General features: G+C 42.8%; 1 protein-coding gene across 1 annotated transcript in view; it reads right to left on the bottom strand.

The window, feature by feature from the left end:
- Window positions 1-801: 801 nt before the first annotated feature.
- The window catches only part of Nox3 (NADPH oxidase 3), a 52,776-nt gene continuing 31,763 nt past the window's right edge, over window positions 802-21,814 (bottom strand). The window contains exons 11-13 of the mRNA XM_047558913.1: window positions 14,068-14,214; window positions 10,674-10,798; window positions 802-928 (exon numbers count right to left, since the gene is read on the bottom strand). Of these exons, the coding sequence (XP_047414869.1) occupies window positions 802-928; window positions 10,674-10,798; window positions 14,068-14,214 (399 nt within the window). The remainder of the gene's footprint in view (window positions 929-10,673; window positions 10,799-14,067; window positions 14,215-21,814) is intronic.

Here is a 21,814-nt window from a genome sequence, read left to right as displayed (position 1 = left end):
GTCACCTTTCTGCCTGGTACTCGTCACATGGCTATTAGAACATTATGTCTCATTTTAGTCAACACATTTAAAGTGGATGTAAGTGACTTTGAAGAAAAGCAATGAGAATAATTGAAGAGCTAGAATATATATCCTGGACTGAAAGGTAAGACTTTAGAATTGTTTGGATTAGACAAGGGATAGCCAGGGAATGACTTCGTTACCATTTCCGCGTAAAGGGTTTTTGTAGAAGATAACCCCCGTGGGTGACTTCTCTGGTCTGTACAGGATGAAAAAAAGCACAAAGGAGCTTAAATTTAAAGTTGGAAAGAGCAGGTTTGGATATAAAGCAGATGCCAGTCATCAAGGTAAAGTAACTTTGAAATGATTTCTAAAGGAGATTCTGGCCAAGCAGCAACATGAGTCTCCAGGCTGGATGTAATGTTAAGTATGAACTCAAGATGGGAAAGATGACCTGTGTCAGGGGGTAAGCTATGTCCTGCAGGCCAATTAGGAGCCATCACTTGATTCTGGATGGTCCATGAGCTAACTAGGACTTTTACATTTGGAAGTGGTTGAAAATAAAAATTTCATGACAAAAGAAAATTATATAAAATTCACCTTCAGCATCCGTAAATAAAGTAGTACTGGAACACAACCACACCCATTCCTTGGTGTTCTTGTTTGTGGCTCCTTGGGCCCTAACAATGGCAAAGCTGAGGAGATGAGATTGAGACCGTAGGTCCACCAAGTGATGACTAACTGGACCCTGACCTATATGATCACAGCACTTGAGCAACGGGTAGATTTTACCTCCAACATCTAGAAGCTTTCCTTGTTGTAGTAAAAATGAACACCCCTGGGGTCTGCCGATGAATATAAGCGGCACATCCTTTGAAGGGTCTTTGACAGGGATTTGGGTCCACAGAAGAACACACCAATGCTGCTGCTGGAGGGATGAGAAAAGGAAGCGGTGTTACCAGGGCGAGGCCAGCCGGAAGCCAAGAGAGAAAACTCCAGAAGTGGTTGTGGGTGTGGGCTGGGTATTCATTTACTGATCTGCATCCATTTCCCTTCCCTCAGATTCGCTCTTGCTACTTTCAGCACCTTGCTCCCTCCCAGGTTCAATAGGACTTCCAGATGGCTGTGCAGAAGGTTTTGAGAGAGAGGTAGTGTCACCTGGATTTTTGATCAGGTGACCTTGGCTAGCATCGTCTCAGATCCTTGGCTTAGAACATAAGCTTCCCAAGAGCAGAGGCTCAATCTGGGGTACTCACCTTTGTAATCCCAGGCCCCAGGAAGGTGCCCAGCAGATAGCAGACAGTCAACACATCTTTGTTGAAGGAAAAGGTTGTGCTGATTATGATCTGCATAGTCTTGGGCAAGGCCCAAGATCTTAGTTTCCATAGAAATAAAATGAAGACAACAATGACATTGTATGTTTTATTGAAAGCAAAATGAGATTATGCATTCAAAATGGTTTTAAAAGGGTGAGTTATTACTAATATTCTGCTCAGCCCTGCCTTTGTATAGATAATAAAATTTATTCTAAAGTAATAGCAACTTGATCTATTTCTTCTGTTGGAATTACTTTAATTTTCAAAGAAGTTCCAAAGGAAGAGATGGAAAGGAAAAGACATTGCTGAAAATGTGGTCAGCAAACACTGTCCTCTACAATTACGACATCTCAGAGAACATTGCTGAGGAGATATTTTTACGAATAGTGACTATCCCAGGGCTGCCCAGATCCCCTGTGACACCACAGTGGTACAAGGCTTCAACTTGCTCTTGAAGTTGTGTTGTGTATGGGCCTATTGGGAGGTATAGAGATGATGTCTTTTTTCCCTTGTTTTGAACATTGCTATTCCCTGTAGCACTTTTCCAGTCTCTGGCATGAGCCAAATTAGTTATTCTAGTCCAGATCAAAAGTTCTCCAACTTCACCATGCTTCAAGTCATCTGGGAAGATGGTTAAAATGAAGACTCCTTGGCTCCAAGGAATACATTTTTAATATGGAGCCCAGGTGATACTGACACACATGGTCCTGGGAACCTACTGCCTTAGGAACATTCTTCAGACCCAGGACCAGTCTACTCTCCTGTCTTATTCCTTTAGCTCTGGCTTTTGTTGGGGAGCGCCTACGTAGCCTAGTTCATCTTAGTTTATATAGTAGCAGGGTTCTCAGCCGTATCAGAGCCACATTTTAATTATGTGTTCTAGGACTGTGATAACCACGGTAGAAGTTGATGGTTTAATCACATTTCAAACTAGCTTCAAAAGAACTTATCAAATGGCTTCATTGTAAATGACAACAAGTTTAAAATGTGTAAGTACTACTTCCAAAGATATCATTCCCATGGCTAATTTTGACAAAATAATTTCTGGGACAATATTTCCTAGTCTGAAAAATATGACTTAATGAAACAATTTAAAGGGGGTTGCAGAAAGAAAGAGCAATAGTTTGGGGTGCTGTTGGTTCTGCCAGTTGGCTGCTGGGTGACTTTGGGCACATTAACAGTCTTCTCAAAGCTCCCATCGTCTCATCTATAAAATGAAGAGTATGAATATCGTTTCTAGCTCCTAAATCTCTTCTGCTCTCATAGAATCGCTGTGAAGATAAGGCAGGCCATTGCAGGCCCAGCTTTTGGCTGATATGTGGCACATGGTGATTTCTCAGAAACTGTTAGCTTCTCTCCGTCATTATGACACACGACGTCTGCAGGACTCTGCCTGCTGCACGTAGCTGAACAGGAGAAGGGATGTAGGTATTAACCCAGAGGCGATGATAGACTTACTTGAATCAGCACTATGTCTTTTGAGCTCTGGAATGAAACATTTTGAGTGATGCGTGGGTCAGGTAAAAACCTTTCCAATGAGAAGTCGCAGCTTTGCTTTGTGTCTGACGCCCAGAGGTAGCCTTGCATCTATTTTTCAAAGATGCTGTTATGGGTGGTGATATTTTTCCATTAGTGTAGATGTCACCAAAGAGATTGCCCACTGGCCGACTCCCAACAGGCTAAGATGCCCTTTCGTTTGCAGCCACAGTCACTGTTTGCAGAAGCCAATGGTGCTCTTTGATGCTTCGCCTTTAAAACTCCATTTCAAAGGCTTCTGATTGCTGGCTGCCAGGTGTACCACTGGTGTCCCCAGCGGTTCACAGCTCCCCTGCCCCTTTGAAGCTGTGGCAATTACACTGCACAGCTAAGTGCATACTTTTCTGTACTCAGGGCCCATAACCGTCATGGTTATGCAATTGCCAAAAAGTCTTACAAAGGCCATTCATTACCTATCTTAGCTGTGACCAAAAGGTCAGCCCTTCACCAGCTGGCTGAGCATCCCTGTCCCCAAGCAAGGCATTCTGTTGCCTGCCTGCTGTTGCCCCCTTGGCATTTGCAGTTCCAAGTATGGAGATTTCTTGTCATGAATGCGTACCGAGAACCACAGGACCGAGAATCCACAAGAAGTGGTTAAGGCGCAGATGCGGCAGTTTTTATTTTTTTCTTTTATGAGGCAATGGACAATTGCGACTGAACCCTAATGGGGTTGGCGAAGAAAAAAATTCTTCTATAAAATTTAATTACCCACAATTGCTTAGAATTGAAAAAAAAAAGATTCTCTGCAAAAGAAGTATAAAACCACGAGGCACTATTTATTCTTAGGTTTACAGCTGCAAGACGTGGAGTTTGCACAGGCGAGAGGAGCTGGATCGGGGACAGCGTTAATGGCATTGATCAGTCTGGGCTGCTGACTTTGATGAGAAAAGGACACATTTCACATGGGCTGCAAAGACGGTTAACATTCACAGCATTATTTTTAGCTCTGATAAACAGTAAGGAAAATCCTCCTCTCCCCTTCTATATTTGCTAAATAACTACTGTGCTCTTCTCTGAGGGCTTGGTGCATTTTTCAAAACAGTGCAGCGATGCCATGCATGAAAGGCATCCAAAATATCACCCGCCAGGAGATTTCAGCCAGCAGATATATGGGAGTGTGGGTGCGCCCAGGAGTAATCCCACCACCTCGCTGGATTCCCAGGTTCTGCTGCCGTGAGCTCTTCTCTCTTTAAATTGTGTGTTTGTTTTTATGTGTTGGCTTTTATGCTTGGTAAGTTATAACCCTGTAGGGGCAGACCCTAAACCCCATTTTAAAAAAAATCAAATTACTTTATACCCTGAGTGCATTCTGCAAATAAAATCGATAAACAGAAGGTTCCCGTGGATTTATGGAGGCTTAGAAAGAAGGCACCCAGAGCTATAGACCCTGTTTCACACAATGGACACAACTTCTGGTTAATCTTTCCTAGTGAGTGTTTTTCATTAGAAAACCCTCCAAATGATTTATCACATAATTATAGTTTATACAACACCTTCTTTTTCATAAGCACAGATGATAATTGTGCTGGCCAGCTTTTTTTTTTTTTTTTTTTTAAACCTATCTTCCAGTGCGTTTGGAACTGTTGGCTGTGTTACTTCCTCTGTGTGTTAATTATGGGCTGTTCCTTACTTGCTGCACAACACCTAGCAGTGGGCATGGTGTGACTCTTCTGCCCACTGCTCGCCAGCTCCATCTTCTTTGGCAAGTGGAGCTGCTTGGTTAGGACTCTGGTCTTAGCTTCCTCCTCCGTCTCCCCATCCTTCCTCTTACCCATGCTGGCCACTTCTGGACTCTGAGGTGGGTGGGTGGATAAACCTGTCACCCTTGAGGGCCTTATGGTCCCACAAGGGAGAAAAATAAAAGCAGCTAACTTGGAAGCTTTGGATTTCTGAAACTGGGAGAACCTTTTTTTCCCAATCCTGTCCCCCTCCTCTACTCCAACAAAGCACTAAAATATATACACTTCATGCATAAATAACGTGCTGCCGCAGCTAATCATTTGATAGATAACATCATCAAAGCAGCTTTGCAGAGCAATGACGAATCCACCTACTACTCTCTTACTCTCCTCCCTAACCCCCCCAACCACACATGAAATAATTCCAGTAATTTTTGTTGTATTTTCACTTGGTTATAACCAGAGAGGCAGAAGCCCTCTGGTGGGAAGTTACTATTTAAATATGCCAACAATATCCGCATCCTCAGTTTATAGTGGCTTTATTTTTCTCACAAAGCTATAATTTATCATGTGTTAGATTTCCATGTAAGTCTATTTCTTTGAGAGTTCTGAATATTTTAGTCATAAAATGAATGTTTAAGATATCCTGTTAGATAGAGGACCTTGTGTGCTATCCTCTGAATGCTAATTTCTTAAAAATATCATTGAAAAACATTTTGCACATATGCACGTACAAATGAGAATTGAAGGGTGTGCACACAGGCAAATGTGGTTCCAGATGGACACATTTACTCCATTTAGTATAAAGGTATTTTTACATTTCTGAAAACAATGGGTGGTCTAAAATACATTCATGCAATATGGATTAGAAGCTCCTAATCATATGGCGAGCTGATACCTCTCTTCATTGTTGGGTTGGGTGGAACTGCTTCAAAAACTGGTGTAGTATTCTTTGACGCCTTATTTTTTCCTTCAAGGTAAAAGAAACACTTCTACTGAAGTTTCAAAAAGTGGCCAGAGCTTTAAAGTTGTTATGGTAATTAATTACATAAAGTTTACCCCTAGGAGGCACGGCCAAGTTATTAGCAGATAAGTCAAATGCGGCAAACTATAAATATTATCTGAAGCGTAAGATCAAACGTGGAAGCCCTATGGAAAAACCTCATATTCAATTAATTAAAAACAGCTGATCCACAAATTTAGACGGTTGAGCACATACACAATGTGTGTTTGACAAAAGAGTAGCTTGATATGACAAAGCTCTATTTATTTTCATTCCTTCTACCTTCTCGGCAATGATCTGCTGATTTCTGAACACTTGTCTATAGTTTGGGAACACACTGAGGGTGTTGACCAAAAAAAAAAAAAAAATGAAATTTAGTTTCCCCTTGATAAAAGACATGTTTCTATAGATTAATAAGATGTAGATGTCAATGCATTATTTAATTAGTCTACTATATTTTAATTAGGAGAATGATTTTCATTGTTTTTGTTTAGAGTGCATTTCTGTGTTTGTCTAATTGAAGCAATAAACAACAATTATCACAGGCATGTGAGTTTGGGCATAGCGATAAAAGACTTATATTTTATACAATTCTCTTTGCTGATTGACTTTTAAAGCTATATTTTTGTTTTTATAAATTCAGTCGATATGATTACCAATATTAATGACAAATAAAAACAATAGACACACTCTCCTCTTTTCTATTTCCAGCCTTTGATCTATTTTTAATTTCTCTTCCTTATTTGTATTCGTTTTGATGCCATCAATTTGTTTCTCTATTACTGTTATTTTTGCAATTTTCTGGTTCCTTTAGAGCTTGCCCAACTCTCTTTGATCTGCTTCCCTTCAAGCTTTATTTTTGGTGCTGTTTTTCATGTTCTATAAAAAATACTTTTGCCCCTCTTCCTTTTATTCTTTTGATTTAACTCCTTCTCAGAACAAGAACCAACTCCAGCTTTGAGTGAACAGGTAAATGTTTTTTCAAGAGTAAGTCCTAAGAATCCTCGGCTTTGCGCTGATGAATAGACATGGTGGAGAGCCTACTTCAAAGGCCCTCGAGAACAAAGAACCTTTCTGAGGCCACTAGCAAATCTACCAATTTCTTCTGACCTGTCTTTGCCAAAAGATACGAGCTAACACAGGACAAGCCTGTCTGCAGGAGTGGCCAAGTGGGCTTAGGAACAAACATATCCTTGACATAATAAGGGAAAAACATACTGTTTATCTCTTTAATAAGCATCCTGAGGAAAATTAATGTGACTTTGTCCTTTGTGCAGAACAGTAATTGGATTGTGTGTTTCATTTCTATCTGGACAAAGGCCAGGATATTGAAATACTTTTCAATATTAGATTTTCTTGTTTAAAAATTAGATTTTATTGGCATTCTCTTTCCGAGATTTCTTCATTAAAAGCTTCATTAAGCATAAATCTCCTTTTACACAGCAGAAAACAAAAATTATTGCAAGGAGGTCATTTTAAACATCTTCTAGAAGGGCGGTGTAAAGCTTCCTTGCTGATGACTTGCCTCTCCGAGGGACCTGGCATTCCAGGGACAAGGTAGCAACCAACTTTGCCGGCATGAGTCTAATATTTGTCATATTGAGGCTTGAAGCTATATAACAAATTGCAGTGTTCTAGAGTCTCAGGTTATTCCGAATATGATATTTTTAAAAATTTAGGCTAGGAAGTATGCTGTAGAGGCTTGATTTGGTGACATGCAAAAACCAATAGGAACCTCTTCTACCCTGGAAGACATGAAGTCACCGTCGGGGAGCGAGTTTGCAAAGCTGCTGTGCCGAAAAATGCTGTGGACATCAAGTCCATTTCTGCATTTCGGTTCCGGCTTCTAGAAAGGAACGAACATGTTCCTGACAAGGGCAGCGGGGAAAGTGACAACCACACCGTTTTCCCAGCTTAAAACTGTTTTCTGTTGCTCACTCCCTGCAGAAATTGGACAGGCTCACTTCTCAGCACTGCAGAGCATAATTTTCTGGGCAGAGTCTGTGCAAACCCAGTCTTACCCTCCGTCTCCTGACACACCGTGTTTCTGGCTCACACTTTCTGAGGGAAGAGAGATAATGAAATGGTTTGGTTTGAAAAGCCTTCCCCACTGGGCCGCAGACTTCATGTGTAACAGAAATAAACAAATGTGATGTGAGATGTCAATAAGGGATGATCCTCATAAAGAGCCGGACTCTCTGTAAGAGCTTAAAAGATATACTGATCCCTGCTTGATGCCTGCAAAATGGGAGAATTCCTCCTGGGACAATGGAAAACTGAATGCAAAACATTGGTCAAAAATAAACTTTCCCCAAAGGTAAAGTAGGAACAAAAATCCCCCCAAAATGCCCCAAGACCCCAAACCCTAGTAGTCACATATCAGCTTTGAACCTGTTAATTTCTACCTCTAAGTATTTTAAGGAAACTAGGTGAAATTATCCTGTCTCTGCATTGGACAAGAACTGAATGGGGGTAAGGTGAGGGGTGGTGACTCTCAGGGATCAAAGAGACGGGGTCCAGGATCCAGGGCCAGGTGTTGAGTAAGGAGCCGGAGGAACTGGATTCAGAGGCTCCAGAAGCTAGGATGGGCTGGAAGGAGCCTGCTGGGGAGAAGGTGGCCCTCCAGTCCAGGCCAAGGCTAGAGGCAAAGAGGAACAAGTGGACTCCTGGATGTGGCGACTGGGAAGAGCCTCCAAGGCCACTTGCCATAGGTTGGCAGCTCTTCCAGGGCATCTGAGGTTGAGCCACTGGGGCAAAGCGAGACTCTGCAATTGTGCAGCTGGTCCATCACCACCCCCAACCTTGAAGCTAAAAGATAAGTTTTTTTGTTAGTTTGTTTTTGTTTTTAACTTTCCTGTTGGAAATTCTTTGCTCTCAGATGACTCAAGGTCAGGAGGAAATTTCCACAAACACCCCTTCAGCCTGTTTTTTCCCAGGGCTGTGTGCTCAGGAGCCTCCTCCCTGAGCACTCTAGTCTTGGGTGCAGGGTTTCTCGGGCAGGCTGCCCGGGACACAGGGCTCAGGGAGAGTTGGCAGGGGTCTCACAGAGCCTGCGGCGGCTGAAGGCAGAGTGACTTCACACAGAAGGAGGGTCCTGGAATTGAATGCCTACGAACACTGGAGTTCTTCCATGCTGACTACTTCCATGCTTCTCCTCACCAAAGCTCTTTCAATAGTGATCCAAAGAAGTCTCCCCATGCAGTGACAACTAATATGGAATAAAATGGCATAGCTCTGGTATAAACAGATTATAAGCAAAAAAATGTAGGGAGCTGCACTGACCAAAAAATGAATAGTACTCACCAAAAAAAAATTCTGTGGAGCAGAAAAAATACTCAGGGACCATAAAAAGCTTAATAAAGCATAACTCCTATGAAGGAAGACCAAAGAGCAGAGATGCAAAGAAAGTGCATGGAGAAGCCATAGGCGATAGAGATGTGCACCCTAGGAGACCTTAATTTACTTCAATACTGATAAAGTGGACAGAAGGTCAGGGTATGGAAGACCTAACTGGCATGATTCACAGGGCAGGTAGAAGTGATACGTATTAAACTTTGGGAGTTGCACAGCAGAATACTTTCCTCTACCCTCCAAATATTGTGGTTTTTGAACCCCTTGTCGATCACTATCTTCTCCATTGACCATTTCATCCAATGTCATGGCCTCCAACTGAGCTTCTTCCCTGAAATTTGATGCATATTCACTGCCTACTTGATGTCTGGTTGTTTAGCAGGCATCTTAAGCTGAATGTATCAAAGACAAAACTCCTGAAAGCCTAGGCCTGCCAAGCAGAGTTCTTGGAGTCACACTGTAGAAATGGGGACTTCATCCTGGTCGGGTCATGCCTCACATCCAACCCTTCAGCAAATCATGTCAGCTCCACCTTCCTAACTTGCCCAGAATGCACGGGCCTCTCAGCACCTCCATTGCCATGCCTTACCTCCCATCAGGCCACCTCCACTGCCTGCTGTCTGCCTCTCCACTGCTGTTCCTTAAGGCAGCCAGAGTTATCTCCTGTCACTCTGGGGATCAAATTTCTAAGTGACTTCCCCTTTGTGAATAAAATCCAAAGTCTTATGATGACCCGCAACTGTCCCCTCTTCTAAATGCCACCTCCTGCTTTTCTCCCTCTCATGTCCTCTGTCCCAGTCATCGGCCTTCCAGATCATGCTGGACATCATGTCTCCTGCCTCAGGGCCTTGGGCTGTGCTTGTTCCCAGGTGCCCACGTGGCACACTCCCTCACTTCCTTCAGGTTTTGCCGCAGATAGGGGAAATGTTCTTCACTAAAGACAACATCAGGTTATGCTGACCTTTAAGAGCAATGGATGATGAGGGTGCAAAACACGGACAGGGTCTTGAAGTAGTAATGATCACTGTTTGCATTACGGTTTTATACTTTGCTAAGCTCTTTAACATACTGTATAATTTTCAAAATATAAACACAAAATACAGATATTATAATCTGTATTTTACAGTGGGGCACAAAACCTCAACTGAGCTGTCTTGTCCAAGTTCATATAGCTAGAAACTTCTAGAATTAGTACAGGTTTCACCCCAGTCCATGCCCCCAGAGCAAGTGCTCTTTCTTCTCTACATTAAAATGTATTATACAATGATAATAACAGCAGTAATCCTTGAAATGACAATGGTAATGTTGATGGTAGCAGCTAAGCTCAGGGAGCACACTATGTCGGGAGCACTATGTGAGGCACCTTGCGTTCATTCATTGACTCCACACCTCGGTGCTTGGGCTCCAGCTTCTGGGTCCTTAACCACTACCTTAACCGCCTGCTCGGTCTTACATTTTCCCTCTGCTTTTGCTAGACACGCTAGATACACTGTACAGTTGGACATAAGTGAATTCTCCAGTTGGGTAATTAGAGATAACTGTGCTCACCAAAGTTTTCTTGAAGGCATATGTTGTTTAAGAAATATCATCTTTAAATTGAGGTTAAGTGTGAAAATTTTCAACATAATCAATAATTGTCAGAGGCTGTAAGCCAGTTAAGCAGAAGTTGGTGGTTCTCTAAATGAGATGTGCAGCACTGACTTCAGCTTCGCTTCCCGAGTCAGCAGTAACTTGCGTTCTCTAGGGAGGCTCCTGGCAGGCAGAGGAAAGAGAGCTTGCCTCACTCACCTGGGGTGGCTGTAGGCTATCTGCTTGAACTCGTTGTTCCAGTTGGGTCTCCCGTAGAAGGTTTTCTGCTTTAAGCCTGTAATCACGTCGGTGTTCTCATCCCAATGTAAAGCTATGTGAATAGCCTAAAATAAAAATTGTGGTAGTCAGATGACATTTAGGGGGAAAAAAAGTAGGAGCCTCCTATAAATAAAGGATGAAATCATTCTGCTCATTTGTAGATTTAATATAAAAAGTCTTATTTAGAGGACTGGAAATGGTTATCATTATTAGCAAATATCATTGATGTTGCATTTTAGGGCAGGTATCCTATTTTATGGGTCTTTGCATTGGACCTACTGAAATAATACATAGTAGGTATACAGTAATATCAGCCTAGAAATGATATTTTTCTTTAAAAGGACACGAACAATACAATGAATGTGGTTAAGGGAAAGCAACACTAAATGATTTCCTTTTTTTCCTGCCAGACTTCTTAAAAATTAATCTCCACCTGCTGTCCCTTTTTGCTTAATATTAAATCCTGGGGATTTGAGAAGGGCATTGCCAGATTAACGTGCCATGAAATGTCCAAGAAGAAGCTGGGTCTTACACTCAGGTCTGCCTACTGGGTTGCAACAGTTTGATGTACAGTCATTCCTTGAAATCCATGGGGGACTGGTTCCAGGACTGCCCCTTCCCTGCAGATACCAAAGTCTGAGGATGCTGAAGCCCTTTATAGAAAATGGCACAGTATTTGCATATAACCTATGCAGATTCTCATCTCTAGATTACTTATAATACCTAGTAAGTTGAAATTTGAACCTACAGATGTGGAACCTATGAATATGGAAGGCCAATCATATACTGAGAGGCTTTGAGTTCTGGGAGGATGTTGAGGCTGGTGGACAGGAATGGAGACCAGAGCAACCAGGAGTGTGGTCAGAACTCTGTGCCCAACCATCTGCCTTCAAATTAAATGAATCCACTCAGGCATCAAGTAGGTCAGGGAATAAGAGATTGAGGCCTGTCCTTAAATCGCCATAGTGTTTTAAGTTGCTGTCACTGTTTCAGCCCCTGCTGAATTCTGGTAGCTTCCCTGTTCTCTCCTCCTGGGGTTTGTGTGACCTGTGCTACCCCATAAACCCAACACAAACTTTTGAGTTCATATGTCCTATTCTTTGGTGCTTGATTTGGTCTCACCTTCTGATTCTTCCTAATCCTCAAAGTTTGGGTAACAGCCAACTCATGCCCCAAGTTCCCATTGCACAGCCTTTTTCCTTGTTGGAGAAAGTGGTCTGGACCAGCCAGGTGCTGCTGAGAGTAGCGGAAGTTGCCCAATAGGCCAGCAGACACTGAAATTTCAGAACTGTAGGCTACAGGAAGTTGCCATGAAGCAAGTTTGACTCTAGGCAACACTACTAATGGAGAGGAGTTTGGGATTTGTATTCCAGGAAAAGAGAGGATGGGGAAAATGGCAGAGGGTTCTGGGTGACCTTAGAGGGAGGGGGGAACCAGTAAAACCAAAAACATGGAAGCAAGAATGGCAGGATGTGCAAGCACTTGTTTGGCAGCTCTGGCACCAGAGGAAATGGATGGGGCTTGGGCAGAGCTGGGCCAGGTTGGGAAAGGCCTTCAACCACTTGCTAAGAAGTCTGGGCATTATTTCGTGAAGGCCTTCCTCATTCATCTTTGTGGTGCCGCCAATCACGGATGTTCAAACATTTGGAATTATATTTGTTCCATATTTCTCAGCCCAATGTTCAATTAATCTCCAAACTCTTTTGATTTGCCCTTCATAATACTTCTTCCATCTGTCCCTTCTGTTCTTGTCATTTTGCCACTTTGAGGTTGTTGAATTCAGTTTAACAATTGGCTATTTCTATAACAGCCTCTTGATGCTTGATTTACTGACAGAATGCACCAATTATTTTTTCCTTAAATGATGAGATTAGTGATTTCTTGCCTGAAACTTGGGAGTCTCAAGAAATGTCCAACATGTCATGGGGAAAATTTAAGAAAATATCTATTTTAATTTACTCGTATTTAGAAAAAAATATACACCATGCGCTACTCTTGGATGTGGCAGAGAGAGGAGGTGGCAGGGTTGCACTGGCACAAGATCGACTTCAGGTCTCAGCTGGGAGAAGCCCTGTCTCCTAACTCCCAAATGACAGGGGATGCCTACGCAGCCACTTGGGATCAATTTTCTTTAGAAGTGGAAGAAAAGGCACAGTGCTGGGAAGCAAAGGACAGAAGCCATCTCGGTACACCACCAAATGGATCGTCAGTTAAAACTCCCACTTGAATAAGGAAAATGGTTGTTTGGAAAACATAATTAACACTATATAATTCATTAAGGTGTTTTAATCCTAGTTCCCAAGAAACCTACGTTTCAAATTATCCCAGAGGATTAAATATTTAAGGAGGACTGTAAATAAGACCATAAAAATTCATAAAGCTACTGAAATCCAAGCAAAGTCATACTCATTTGCAGAAGGACAAAGCCAAATGATAGCAATGTTCTAAAGTGTGTGTGTGTGTGTGTGTGTGTGTGTGTACTGACACACACAGAACTCTCATTTATGAATTTAGTGATTAATCAAACCTCATTGACTCAGGCACACTTTCCTTGAAAGTAAACATCAATGATATTTGCAACTGAGATGCTGATTAGAAAACACATTTTATAGCCTAGTAATCACTTCATTGTTAACTCTAATATTTGAGGACTTGAACTGGATTCATATGTAATTGTCATCACTCAATGCTATTAATATTGAACTATTACTGTGGTCAATGTTTGGGTATACATTATTTTTGGTAAACTCAGTCTTAGTATTTCATGAATACCATGCATTGCAGAATATCTGCCTAAACAAATCTCAGGTAAATAGACACACATACCCACAATTTCTAAGAACACCTTAAGGAAAAGAAATCTCCAGATAAACCATGTATCCCTTATTATTTTCTTTTGATGCTCAGATACTTTTCAATGAAGAAGGTTGAATTAAATACCTGGGAATCTTTTCTGTTTAACTCTGAACAGCTAAAAGAATAGAATTAAAACCAATTAGGAACTCAGCAGATGATATAACTAATCAATACTTGCTTGATGTCACTCTTAAAGTGACAAATGTGAACTTCTTTGGGATTTCCAATCTGGATTGTCCTCTGTTGTCCAACCTGTTTATCTTCTTTTCTATTCCATAGTAAGATAACTATAGGTCCTTTTATAGCTACAGCTTATAGTTCTTTTTAATCTGGTTTTATTTTACTCTCCTTTCCCTTTTAGGAACATAAAGATAATTCTCTCATGCTGCCAGATAACTATATAGCTCATTACTGAAACTGCGCCTTTTGTATTAAGCAAGCCAGGTAATGATGCTCATTCTCAAAGTCTTATCGATACCTGATTTTCATCCCAGCCAGTAAGAAATATATGATAACTCAGAAAGTGAGCTTTCCCCTGCTCACTCATCCGTGTTTCCAGTGAGAGTAAGAGATCAGCAAACCACTCAAATGCCCTGGCGTCCCGGCAAATCCAGTAGAAATACACCTGTCAAGAGAGAAGGCAGGAGAACTGAGCCGTCTCTCTTTTCGTAATGTGTTGATAATCACAGACTACTTTATCTCCATTAAATTATTTGAGCCCAAATGGGCACTTCTGCAAAAATAACATGCTTTTCTCTGCCAGCGAACAAACTGTCACACTGTGATTTCTTTTGAAAAAATTCACATTGTGTTTGAAAAGGCCCAGAGTGAATTCAGAGTCAGGAGCCCGTGGGCTGTGCCAGTTCCTCTGGATGAGGATCAACTCACCACATTTCTGGCTGTGTTTCTTCTGAACAAGATTAATAATCATAACTAGCTGTGCCTTTCACTGTTCCCTAAAGGGGATAAGCCGGTAGACCAACCCCCTTCATCTTTACTTATGACCTAAGCTCGGGATTTCAACTCTCTTCTCCAGAGACCCCAAAGGCTTGGGCACTAATCCACTTCACCAGCCGAGGCCTCTGGAGAATGGAGATTATGGTAATTGTGGAATCAAGCCACACAGGCCAGAAATCTCTGCTCAGCGAGACATATCAGTGTCCAAGAAAGCTGGTGCGTGGGGGCTGGAACCGTGTGTCAAGTGCTATAGTGAAATTATGTCCATGAAGATGACTTAAAAAAAAAAAAAATCTCACTGGGTTGAGCAAATAGCAGGTGACAAGGAGAGGTTTGGTTTCCTGAAAGAAAACCTTAGTTTTTGGGCTTTGAGTTTCAGATAAATGTATCTAGAAGAATCTACGGGAGAGAAATCTGTTAATTCTCTGGATTTTTCTCACACTCCTACCCCTTGCTGACACTACTCTTTCTTGCACGTTCTCCCCAGGAGAGATCTCTGGGCCTAAACAACATCTGCGGGGGACTGGTCTCGACTCCAGGCACTGCCAGGGTGTCCCCCAACGGCCAGTGCTTTCAGTCTGCGCCAGCCAGCCTGCAGGCTCACAGTTGTGTCATTGGATTTATAGATGAGATTTAACAAATAGATCAAATTCACGAGGAAAAGGAAATCGCGGAATGTGTTCAAGGCTAGACATCTCTCCTGTCCTCTTCAGGTCTTTACAGAAATTTATTACATTAGCAGGAAGAGCAAAAGCTGGCAGGGTTAAGACCCTCCCTCTCAAGAATTAGAGACATGTTTGTTGGATGGCTCCCATTCAGAAAGACACTTAAAATATTAATCCCAGGACGAAGAATTTCTCACTCAATCCCTAAGCACAAAGGCTCCTCCCACCACCAAAAACAAACAAACAAACAAACAAACTGGCTCCTACCACTTCCTGGAGAATGGAGGACACAGTCCTGCAGAACGGAACCAATGACTCCCTCTGGTCAATGTCTGGGAATCCCCATAAACGGGTGTCCTATCATCCACTCGCTCACGGACTTAGCAGATACACATTGAATACTCACTAGTGTCCGGACCATTCTATGCTCTGGAATATGGAGAGTGAGCAAGAGAGACACACAAACCCCTGACCTCATGGGGTTTGCATCTTAGAGGGAGAAGAAAGATGACAGGTAAATACGCAAAACGCAGAATATGTCAGATGGTGATGGTGCTGTGGGGAGACACAGGCTGGCTGGGGAGGGCTGTGACATCAGGGCCAATGGCCGAGGGAGGCCTCACTGGGCAGGAGACTTGAGCAAAGATCCGAAGGAGGTAAGGGAGTCAAAGGGGGATCTGCGGATGGTGGAAGAGAAGTGGAGAGGCCCTGAGGACTCGCAGAGAAGAGCTGGGAGCCGTGGTGGAGGGCAAGCATGGGGGAGAGTGAGAGCCGAGGTGGGGAGCCCAGGTATCCCAGAGCTTCGCGCCATGTTGACTTGGGTGGGCCAGGAAGGCCCTGCAGGGCCAGCAGAAGAATGCAGCCATGATCCACGGCCCTGGGAAGGGCTCTCTGGCTGTTGCATTGAGAGCAGACTGGGACTGCGGGGAGCAAGGGGCAGAATGGAGGCTGAATGAGAGTCTGATGTGATGTCCTGTGTTGATGAGATCTGCTTCCTTCATCTTCACTCCCTGAGGCAGTTCATCTAAAGTACTCCTGAGTTCCTTTGCTCCTGCCTTTACCTTGCTTTGTGTTCAGTGGAAATGAGAAACCTGTTGAATGAACTGGACGCCTGCTCAACCATGCATCTCCCGCCTTCCTGACCAGTCAGTTACCTTATCTCAGAACATGAAGGGCGGCATTTGGCACAGGATAAACACCACTGATGTCTTTCCTATTATTTCCCACCCTTGAAAGAGCATACCTAAAATGCATTCATATATGGACAATAAACCACTTCCAACATTCCTTACGTGAAAAATTCCCACATCTTCACTTCCTCCAAACTCTAATCTTTACCTTTTCAAATAGAAATTATTTCTGTCCTTGCTCTGTGGCAGAGCTGTGTGTCTGTGTGCTTCGGTTTTGCCGAGCCCTTTATTCCTTTTGCTTCCTTGTAATGGCTTTGTGTCTTTTTCCCTCCATAATTGACTTACAGGTGTGACACTGGCAGCTTTGGTACAAGAGACTATGGAGGGAAAATGGATAGGCCCAGAAGAAGTGCTTCAGGCAGAAAAAGAAAAAAGAGAGACTTTGAACGGAAGAAAAGGGATATTTACTTTGACTCTTTTTCATCTTCTAATGGTAGGTGACACTTGCTGTGAAGGGACATAAGAGTTCCACCTCTGCATTTTGCCCACTAGAAAGGACCTGGTCAATGGTAGAACAAGTGTCCCAAACAATGGGCTGCAACTCTGTGATCTGTGCTTTCCGACCCTCACCCCACCTTAGTCTCCAAAAATAAAACTAACCCTAAAATCAGTTCACTGTGTAAAACAGGCTTTCAGAACTCTAGCTGATATCAGAGGCCAAAAATACTAAGGTTGCTTTGAAAGATTCTTCTAAACAGAAAGTCATCCTCAGTGAAATAACGAAAGTTCTGAACTTTCAAGGGAGCCCGAGCTTGCCCTCATTCCTGTGGACACAGGGCTTGCCTAGAGGCCTACGGAGGCCCCTCTGGGACGGCTCGATCCTTTGCTGTCACATTAGTCCCATGTGCTATTGACCTGGCCCACCTCACCATGTCCATCAGTGTGAGCTACACCCAATGGCTGGACTCTCTCCTGCCTATCTCAGTCCCATAGCCCCCAAGCCTGGGCTTCTTTTTAAGAATTCCTCAATAACATATGTGGACTAAGTCCAAGTGATCTGGGGCTGGTAGGAAATGGACCTGAACTAAGTTTTGATAATGAATTCCAAAAAAAATGAAAACAAGAAGAGCTACCAATTTACTTTTACCAGTGGAGCTCACAGATTCTCCTGTCAATGGTTGGTACTTTTAGGCTATTTCACTTCGAAAGTCCATGCCAAACCTGGACAGGCACCTGCAATCACAGCAGAGCCAGCTCGGCACATGCAACTTGTAGTTCTTTAGATCCCCAATCAATTTCCTGAGGATGAATGGGAAAAAAGTATTTATGTATTTATTTATTTATGACTCAGAACCACCGCAAAAAAGGGAAGTGCGTATAAGGAAGCAGGTTTGGGATAAAATATAACACAGTGTGTAAACACTGTGAGCCCCCGAGTCCCATAACCTCTCCTGGACCCCTGGGAGGTGGAACTGGGGCAGGGCATTTAACTCGGGGCTTGGCTGCCATGTGTGTAAGTGTCCCTAAACCCAGGAGAGTTCATGAAGCCATTGAGGATGGAGGACATGGCTTACAGAAGTAGTTGCACACATCTGATGACACAAGAGGTTCACTGCTATGGCTGCTCTTGTCTTCAGGAGAGCAAATGATAAGGGCAGCCTAGGTCACAGAGCAAGAGGGACATTTGCCTTACATGGACTGTTCTCGTGGGGTCACTCCTGACTTCAAGGGTTGGTGATTACTGAGAGCAGATAAAGCTAAACATTTTATCTCTTCCTTTTTTTTTTTTTTTTTTTTTGGCAGAACTGGGGAACCGCTTCCATGCAGGTACACCCCTAGTCCCTTTTCTTTCTTTCTTTCTTTTTTATCTTGACGCAGGGTCTCACTAAGTTGTCAAGGCTAGCCTTGAACTTTCCATCTTGAACCTTCCAAGTCACCAAACTTTATTTCTAGCAGCGGTCTTGGAATTGGAATTTCAGCATTGACCATGATGACTTAGACCTTAACGAGAAGCCCTCCACAAGGGCAAGTGGACCGCAGGCTGTGTGTGGCTGAGTGCACATTGGAGGGGTCTTAAGGTCCACGGAGTATCATGTGGACCTTCACCTCCTCCAAGGAGCAGGCCAGCGGGTCAGTGCGAGCCACCTCCTCCAGGGCAGCACGCGTCTGACCCCACGCTGGATGACAGAACTGGAATAAACAGAGCTCCAAGTCAAGATGATGACAGAGACTCTCCATAGAGGGAATCATGACCATTGTCCGAAAAGACAGAGCTGTTCTCTCTGAAATGATACAGATTGCAAATGGTATTTAGAAAATATATCTCATCTCCTCAATAAGTGGCACTGTTATTGTTCTGGTTTCTATTTTGTTGTTGTTATTGTCAAGGTAATCCTGGATGAATATAACAGCATACGAGAAAAAAAAAAAAAAAACAAGACGAATATATTTCTTCTTACTGAGAAGTCTCCCTAATATGTAAAATTGTAATTCTAAAGCAATCAAATTATAAAATTTTTTTTCTGAGAAATCAATGTGAGACTGAGACCCGTCTTTGTCAATCATATTTCATGCTTAAGGTGTTTCTTCTTAAAGCCATTATTCCTGAATGTTAGCAATTTCATGGCTACGTTACTGCTTTGCCCTGTGGCCCAAGACTGAGCATGTGTCCTTTAATCCTTGTTGGACAACTGCAGCACTCATGAACAGTAGAGTGATTCGATAGATCCTGGGCTCACCATATGGTGGAATACTTCTGAAGGCACCACATAAGATGAAATAGATCATGAGACTTTGACATTGATGTTGCTTCCAGCCATGTTCTAGTGGACAACCAGAACAAAACAAATGGCACCCCTCGCTCAGAGCACACGCACATTTATGTAACAATAACACCTCTTCATCTAGGTTAGGCCTGTGAACAGGAGTAGAATGAGGCCCACTCACCCAGTGCTATGTGAGCAGTTCCCTGGGGGACCCAGTGGGGCATGGTTAATGTGGGCAAAAGAAGAAGGGAGATGTTTGACTGAGACTTTTACTTGAAACTTTTACAAAGAGACCGGAGTTGTGGGTGACTTGCGTGGTTAATAAACCAAGGTACTGAAAGTATTAACGCTGTTCCCCTCCCCACAGGCAATGGTAAGGCCTGATGGGGTGCTGAGGTCTTCTGGGGTGGCCTGATCAAAGAGGGGAGCCCGCGCATCTTCAGGAAGAGTGAACAGGGCCTAGGCCTACCCCACCCTGCTCAATTGATCGCAGCTCTCAGTGGTTAGGAGAGATGATCAATTCCAGGAGTAGCTGAGCTCCAGTGTGAGAGAAAGAGAAAGTAAATAATTTCTCAACCTAAACAGACTAAATTAAATGCATTTTTCATTCATTAGAAAAGAGAGCAGGTCCTCCTTTGTTTTATTAATATCTTTAAGCAGAGTATGGATTTTTGTCTTTCTTGGCCTCTTTCCCTTGTTCCCACTGGCCCATGCTGTCTTTTTATTTGAATTATCTGTTTATTATATTAGGTTAAGAACCCAAAGGCCATTTTGCATGGGACACACTATAAATACCCATTATCACCGTTATCTATTATTGAACTGATGAAGAGAGACAATTTATGGAGAAATTAGATCACCTCCGTTTTTTTTATAATCTATTTTATCGTAATCTGAAGATTACATATACAGTTAAGAAAATGAAGCCGATCTTACAGTCGGCAGTTCCCTCAGTTCATCTACATGGCTGTGATATTAGGGGGAACCAAAATGTGTAAGCCAATATATTTATGTCAGCAAGCCTCCGCGTCCCTCCCCATTCACACACACCTATTTCATTCATCATTTTGACAGTTTGCACAAGCAAACTGTCCTAATTTTTTTCAAGAGCTCTTTTCACAAATCGAGTGTGATGTAGAATTAATCATACCCGTTAGGCAGGATGGGAGGACTTTCATCCCTGCAGGGCATTTATGCCCCTCAGCACTTGGCTTCTGCTGCTGCCCTCATCCCACAGGGACCACGAAGGCCCCGAGTGCTCATCTGCCTTCAACCCAGAGACGTTTGCTCCTCCTTCTGAAAAGCCCTTTTAATGTGTTGCAACTTTCCCTGATTTCTTCCCAGCAAACTATCAGATGCTTAACTGTTATTTTGCTTCTTAGGAAATCTCTCCTTGACCATGTCCCTCCCTTCCTATGCTCCTCTCCTAGCTCTAAAAAGAAAAGATGGTTGGAAACAAAGAAATGTTAAAACATCAGATCCTTGTGATCTCCCAGGAGCAGATGGCGTCTTATGGTGAAACGCCTGTATTTTGCTTAGAACTACAGGGGGAGAAGGGTAAAGGAGATGGATGGTTCCAACGGACAAAACTGGTACAACTGTTTTTTTTTGTTGTTGTTGTAGACTTACAACTTGAGACTTTTGTATATGACTGTATGTGTTTATGCCAACTTGTATTTTCCACATGGTGGAGAAAAATCCTTTTTAATTGCAGTAAGCATTTATGCTTAAAATTCTATCTTTGAACCCCTATGCTGTTTTCCCCTCTTTCTTGTTACAAGAGAACAATGTGAAAACTGTAGCCCAGACTAAAATTGTGAAGATGCTGTAAGATAAATATGTACTTCTTTGCTTAGCTGCACTTTCAAAATTATATGGAGGCTGACAGTTCAGTGGAAAGAGTAGTATTTATATCCCGAAAGTGCACGGCAGCCCGACAAATATGAGTTACATAACCCTAATGATAGCTGTTCTCACACACACACAAGTTGCTTCAAAGGAGAGAAACTTCCCAACTTGTTCTCATGCACGCCAGCTCTCAGGAATTGGATCTTAAGTGTAATTCTCTGCCTTGACTTTCAATAGCATGAAACCCTCACTTCTTTCATGAAAGAACTTTGAAGTGGAAATCAGAAACACATGCTCTGGTCCTGACTCAGTGACCCACAGTTCATATAAAGCCTCAAATAAGAATGTCCAGAGAAGTCACGTTCAAGGAGCTCAGTCTGCTGGGGAAATAAGAGATTTTGCGTATCTTAAACCAGAAAAGAAAGATAGATGATATCCAGGAGGATAGTAAGGAGGTAATGGAGGTGGAGAGAAGCGAGAGGTTATTACAACTCAGGTGTGAGTTAGGTTGTTGTAAGTTGTATGTGATAGACAGTTTGGGTCAGTATGAGAGAGCCTGGCACATAGTAGGTGTTGAATAAATACTGGTTGAGTAAGTGAAAGCGAGACATACTATCCACACCATCTTTGTGTGACCCCGAGTGTGACCGAAACTGAACAATGTGCCATCCCTATTGGTGGGTTTAACTTGGCAGATAGCGGGAGGAAAGGAAGCACTTGAGAGGGCTGAACAGTTGTCACAAACTGTGACAAAGTTCTGCCCTGAGCTCCAAATATATACAACAGTAGTTGTTCGGCTCTCTTGGCTAAGCTTCCTGTGGTGCAGAGGAAGGGAAATGGGCTTTGGCACAAGAAGGACC

The sequence above is a fragment of the Sciurus carolinensis genome, chromosome 7, assembly GCF_902686445.1.
Source record: "Sciurus carolinensis chromosome 7, mSciCar1.2, whole genome shotgun sequence".
In the NCBI taxonomy this organism is placed as follows: domain Eukaryota; kingdom Metazoa; phylum Chordata; class Mammalia; order Rodentia; family Sciuridae; genus Sciurus; species Sciurus carolinensis.
This window is presented reverse-complemented; position numbering and strand designations above follow the sequence as displayed.